This window comes from Mizuhopecten yessoensis, unplaced genomic scaffold (genome assembly GCF_002113885.1).
Source record: "Mizuhopecten yessoensis strain PY_sf001 unplaced genomic scaffold, ASM211388v2 scaffold9381, whole genome shotgun sequence".
In the NCBI taxonomy this organism is placed as follows: Eukaryota; Metazoa; Mollusca; class Bivalvia; order Pectinida; family Pectinidae; genus Mizuhopecten; species Mizuhopecten yessoensis.
Genome location: NW_018408019.1, coordinates 3,887 through 10,679, shown reverse-complemented (window position 1 = coordinate 10,679; position 6,793 = coordinate 3,887). Strand labels below are relative to the sequence as shown.

The 6,793-nt window shown below is 38.8% G+C and overlaps 1 protein-coding gene across 1 annotated transcript in view; it reads right to left on the bottom strand.

Moving 5' to 3' along the window:
- LOC110457930 (cell wall protein DAN4-like) overlaps positions 1 to 2,620 on the bottom strand; it is a gene marked incomplete at its 3' end in the record, with an annotated part of 28,788 nt that extends 26,168 nt beyond the window's left edge. The window contains exon 1 of the mRNA XM_021509403.1: positions 2,527 to 2,620. Within this exon, the coding sequence (XP_021365078.1) occupies positions 2,527 to 2,569 (43 nt within the window). The remainder of the gene's footprint in view (positions 1 to 2,526) is intronic.
- Between the last annotated feature and the right edge of the window lie 4,173 nt (positions 2,621 to 6,793).

Here is a 6,793-nt window from a genome sequence, read left to right as displayed (position 1 = left end):
TGGTATATACTAGGGTCTTCAGACAAAGCCTCCTTCTCTACAAACACTGATATAGTGGCCTACTTGTGTTATATAGGCAGAGTCCTATTTGCTTTTAATAAAGCTAAGTTCTAAATTCCGCACTTTTTTCAAAAGACGAAAGGACAGATATTGACGCTTCTATATTGCAATCGTTCCACATACGCATTAATAATAAGGTTACGAAGTTATCTCGTTTATATTGGATTCAAAAACTCAACTAGAATCCTTATAAACAATGGTTTATCGCTGGCTCTTCTTTTTAATCAACCATGCCAGTATTCCAACGTTTCATAGCCATTCTTTGAGCAACTGACTCAGGGTTAAGGTCGTGTTAATCCAAAGGATTTCAGAAGTGAACTTTATAAAATAGTTGATTCTGAAAAATTCAACAGATCTTCCTATTAATCTTGAGATTGCTCTATCAGACCATGTCTCTTATATTCTGAATGACAATGCCTCATACAAAAATGAAGGGAACGTCAGAGGGCTTCGTTCTCTTATAATATGAGCTTTCGTTTCCAAGACAGGTTAACGGCTACACATAGATGGTTGTAAAATATTCTTTAGCAAGTTTGATGAGAACACGACAAAGGCCACACTGACAAATAATGAGGATAAGAATCGTGAGAGTTCCTGTTATGTGCCATTTTACTGACTTCGTTGGCCCGATTTTCCAGTAGACTGTATGTAATCTTATGGGAACAAGTTGTGCTACTTATCTAACCGACTTGATGTTGTATTTTTTTTCATATGGGGCCTTAGTTTTAGCCTTTTGACCTTAACAGGGCGGGTGTAGTCGATGAAGCAGAGACTGAACACTTCCGGAACATCTTCTTTGATCCTCTTTTTGTCATCATGTAAGGATTTACTTTGTTCAAAGGCTTGGGGCGTTAAGGACTATTTCCGGCCTCATCAGGGATTTAGAATTAGTTGTAATTTAGAATAAATGAAGTACGCAAATATGAAATTTCAAATTCATTCGACAACTGGTTTATGAGATATGGCATTACAAAGAGAGACATAAACACCCATTTTCATAATTAAATGCTTGAATATCGTCTGTTGTGCGCTATTGGGTTGAAACTTTACCATTTTGAAGGAAATTAACTGAATACTCTTCATTTTGTTAAAGTCTCCACATGCGACATACAAATCAATATTTGACATTAAGCGTTGTCACTGCAGTGTTCATTCGTTGAAAGGAAGGTTTGTTTGTCACGTGCGGAGGCTTTAACTTCTGCATTTTAACTGTTCAAAACGCCATATTTTAGCTAATCCGGCATAGCAACACAACTTGTTGCGTTGTAGGCATCTACGTATGCGCATAGGAAAACATCTGCGCCAAGGAAGCTGGCCCAAATTAACCAATATGATGTTATTAACAGAAATCGATAAATAAATTCAAGGTTTGTTTTTTTTTACTTTTTATGAGACCAAAAATGACCAAAAACGCACAAGTCCTTTAGCGCCCTTTATTAATCGATTTTGAACTCGAATAATGGTTATGTTCACACTGTGGTTTCTCTAGGTTTTGACTACATTGGAATTTTCAATATCAAATATTGTATGTCTCAACTCATCGATGTCTGCTCTCAAACATAACATGACTGTAACGTGGTAGAGTTACATTGTCATTCAGAAATGATAATGTCGTAATTATATTCCCGGTTACATTTCTGTAACTTTTAAACAGTGGCGGTCTTGCAATGAAACTTTGCTCTTATTTGCTTACTCAGCGATGTCCACCTTGAGGACTCCGATACAGGTCATTCCTTACTAAGTACAATGTAATAAGACTGTTTAACAGCCTGATTGTAATGACCTTGTTTTCTATCAGTTACGTAGATAATAATGCTTTTAACAGGTTGATGGGGCACCTTGTTTTTTCGGTGAATTAATTCGATAGTAACAATTTGTAAAGAATTTGATTGGCTAAACCAGCATGTCGTTGAAGGTGACGACTAAAATCGTTTGTTTGACGTTAGTTCCTCACCTGAAGAAAGGTTGACCTCTACTTCCCTGTTGAACTTTATATTTGACTAAAAACAATGTATAACATAATGTCAATCAGCATTAATTGTTCACCTGGTTTTATACTTAATATCTTTGTTTGTTATTTTCAAAATAAACAATAGGATATCACAAGTTCAGTATTACGAACACTTTTCCTGGTTTTACACATTGATCAAATCTCTAAGTGATATTTTAAGAAATGCAACATTTGTTTTTCAAATTTCACCTCTGTCTTCTCAATTGAGCTCTACTAGGCGGCCTAACTACCAAATAATCAATCTATTCATCAAAGATTTAGTCGGTCTAAACCTGTTAAATCGAATAGTCAAGGACAAGTTTGATGTACGACAGCACTCTCAACAGACGACGGACGGTATGTCACGGCATTGCCCCCCTATACAGATCCAGAGACGTAATGTCCAGCAAAATGAGTATAACTGAACGTTTCTCTCACCAATGACTTGTAAAGCTTGTAAAAACATAGAGACTGACCTGTTAATATCAGGAACACTGCACAGATAGAAACGCCTCGCATCGTCCTTGTCGATCAGTAGCTAGGCTGTACTTAGTCACATTTGTCAGATAGGTCCATCTTTATCTAAATGTNGATCAGTAGCTAGGCTGTACTTAGTCACATTTGTCAGATAGGTCCATCTTTATCTAAATGTCTTAAGGGCACGTGAGATGGAAGTCCCCACGTTGTACTTAAGGGCACGTGAGATGGAAGTCCCCACGTTGTACTTAAGGGCATGTGAGATAAAAGTCCCAAAGTTCTACCCAAGAACACGTGAGATGGAACTCCCAACGTCCCAATTAACGTTAAATAAGATAGAAGTCTCGACGTAGGACTTTAGAAAACATGTGACAGAGTGATTTAAGCCCCTCCCCCGCGCGTCTGAAATAAGTGCACATGAAAAAAATGTCCCCTCGTTTTACTTAGTTAAGGACACGTCAGACTTAATGACACTTGAGATTGAAAATCCCCCAGTCCAAATTAAGGACAAATTTCTTTGAAGTCATGTGAAATAGTGCGGTTTAAATCCTTCCGACTATGCTCCTTTAATATCTTTTCTCACCGCGATGAAATGGTTGTTGTGTAAGATATCGGCCCCCTTGAGGGAGCGAGCTATTGGGCAGTACTTGATCCGCCTTTATCTACCCAGATATAGAGATAGACTTCGCCAGAAGGTATGACTGTAGCTATTATCTCACACATACACCATAATTGATTTCAATTGGTTTGTGTTTGTAGATATCGAACTGCGCAGTGACAAGAGATCCTTGTTTTAAGATTACGTGGTGTGTTGGTTACAACACGGAACCGTGGTGAGGTTAATATAAGGGTACATAGATCACGTGATGGGTAATGTAACCGTATGACAGATATACATCACGTGATACTCCTTTCGAAAGCAAACTAAACAAGTGGATACTTCCAGTTATGTCCTGGTGGGAACTAGCTTTCTAGGTTATATCAAACAGGAGAATCATAGCTCCAGAAAATTTGGGGGAAATAGTATATCTTTAGCGACACCGATTGTGGGTGTATGTTGGAAAACATTATTTGTTATTACAATGTCAATACATTAATTACTTACTCACATGAGTACATGTCCTATCCCAACTCGTATTGTTACGGACGCTACAAAGTTTCATTCGACTAACGCGTTGTCGACTTCTTCAATATGCATCAGAAATAGACAAGGGTTTGCTATCAAAGAAAGTCATAATCCAGGATCGTAAAAGGAACGTACGCCATAGACCGAGCTCGGAAACCGTCCACATAGACCGAGTTCGGAAACCTACGCCATAGACCGAGCTCGGAAATCTACGCCATAGACCGAGCTCGGAAACCGTCCACATAGACCGAGCTCGGAAACCGTCCACATAGACTGAGCTCGGAAACCGTCCACATAGACCAAGCTCGGAAACCGTCCACATAGACCAAGCTCGGAAACCGTTCCACACATCATATCGGGGTTTAGATATAATATGAAACACAGAACAAAGTCTGAAGGTAAAATCAAATGCACAACATCGACAATTAACGCCATGGTCAACATGTAACTTGGAACTATGGAAAAGTAAACATTTCTTACCAAACTCTGCACCTCTCAGATATCTCCCATTAACGCCGGGAAAGGCACCTCATAACAAAAACAAGCATACCAAAATGTAACAAAATTTTCCAGCTTGAGGAGGGTCAAACTATGTCAAAACATGAACAGATAAAACACCAAGTTTTCCGGAAATAAACACGACTTCTGCTTCGTAAGTCCATGCCAAATCCAATGAGGACTTGGAAATGACAATGTAACCACAGCAATGTAACCACACCAATGTAACCACAACAATGAAACCACAACAATGAAACCACAACAATGTAACCACAACAATGTAACCACAGCAATGTAACCACAACAATGTAACCACAGCAATGTAACCACAGCAATGAAACCACAACAATGTAACCACAGCAATGAAACCACAACAATGTAACCACAGCAATGTAACCACAACAATGTAACCACAGCAATGTAACCACAGCAATGAAACCACAACAATGTAACCACAGCAATGAAACCACAACAATGTAACCACAGCAATGTAACCACAACAATGTAACCACAGCAATGTAACCACAGCAATGAAACCACAACAATGTAACCACAGCAATGAAACCACAACAATGTAACCACAGCAATGTAACCACAACAATGTAACCACAGCAATGTAACCACAGCAATGAAACCACAACAATGTAACCACAGCAATGAAACCACAACAATGTAACCACAGCAATGTAACCACAACAATGTAACCACAGCGATGTAACCACAGCAATGAAAGCACAACAATGTAACCACAGCAATGAAACCACAACAATGTAACCACAACAATGTAACCACAACAATATAACCACAACAATGAAACCACAACAATGTAACCACAGCAATGTAACCACAGCAATGTAACCACAACAATGTAACCACAGCAATGTAACCACAGCAATGTAACCACAACAATGTCACCACAGCAATGTCACCACAACAAGATTACTAAAAAAGTTGTTACACTGTGTTGTGTTGTAACATCTGTCTAGCAGCATTTTATATTAACATTGTATCACAGATATAGTGAACTCCAAACCATCTTGTATATATCAAATCACGTGTGTCGTGTAAACACGTAAGTTTTGTGTGTGTGTGTGTGTGTGTGTGTNGTGTGTGTGTGTGTGTGTGTGTGTGTGTGTGTGTGTGAGTGAGTGTGTGTGAGTGAGTGTGTGTGTGTGTGTGAGTGCGTGTGAGAGTGTGTGTGTGTGTGTGTGTGTGCATGTGTGTGTGTGTGTATATATATATATGTGTGTGTGTGTGTGTGTGTGTGTGTATAGGTGTGTGTGTGAGTGTGTATGTGTGTGTGTGTGTGTGTGTGTGTGTGTGTGATATAGTTAGGATACGGTCCTGATAAGTTTGTATTGAATTCCGAAACGTTACCAGACTCAGTATATCAATGTGTTATCGTTGGCTCTACTAGTTGCACAAAGAGACCATTATGAAAGCTTCTTACAACTGTTGTTAATACACCGCCATGCCAAGCCGAATGACTGTTCTCCTATCATGAAGGTATATATTTCCAAGAAAGGCTAACATTGCGTTACAAATATATGGTTATGAACGGTTGTGGAGTTTACTTTGTGGAAAACACGACCAAACCAAGATAAAAAATATTGAAAATATATTTTCTGAATGACACTTTGTTTGCTCAGCTCAGTGGCAAACTTTCCAGCAGATTGTTCGCATACTCATTGGGATGGACTACGCCCCTCTCTTGGGCGGTTTTGATTGCATATGAAGCAGAGTGTATCGAATAAAATATCTGGACAGGTAACAAAAGCATTGTCAGTCCTTCAATATCTAGTTCATACTGTTGGCGATTTCTTGTCTTTAAATAAAAACTTATTTATTAATCATGTCGTTCTTATAAACCCTCAAGGACTTGAATGTAGGGCACTATTGACACTTTCCAATCAGCAACTTACTTTCAACATGACTTACAGGGACAGGACAATTTCGATTTCTCGATCGTGAACGAAATTTCCTTTCTTGAAAGAAACATGCTTGTACCCCTTCCCCCTCCATACACACACACAAACTAACACACACACAAACACGCACACGCACTTTCTTTCTCACACACACACACACATATATATACACACACACATACACACACACACACAAACTTCCGTGTTTACACGACACAAGTGATTCTATACACACACACACACTCGCATACACTATGATTCCTAAGTGTACTAGATCCGTATCTTACTCACTCAATGCTATCAGTTCTGTAACTATGATTCCTAATTGTCCTAGATCTGTATCTTACTCACTCGATGCTATCAGTTCCGTAACTATGATTCCTAATTGTACCAGATCTGTATCTTACTCACTCGATGCTATTAGTTCCGTAACTATGATTCCTAATTGTACCAGATCTGTATCTTACTCACTCGATGCTATTAGTTCTGTAACTATGATTCCTAATTGTCCTAGATCTGTATCTTACTCACTCGATGCTATTAGTTCTGTAACTATGATTCCTAACTGTGCTAGTTCCGTCTCTTACTCACTCAATGCTATCAGTTCTGGAACTATGATTCCTAACTGTACTAGATCCGTATCTTACTCACTCGATGCTATTAGTTCTGTAACTATGATTCCTAATTGTACTAGATCTGTATCTTACTCACTCG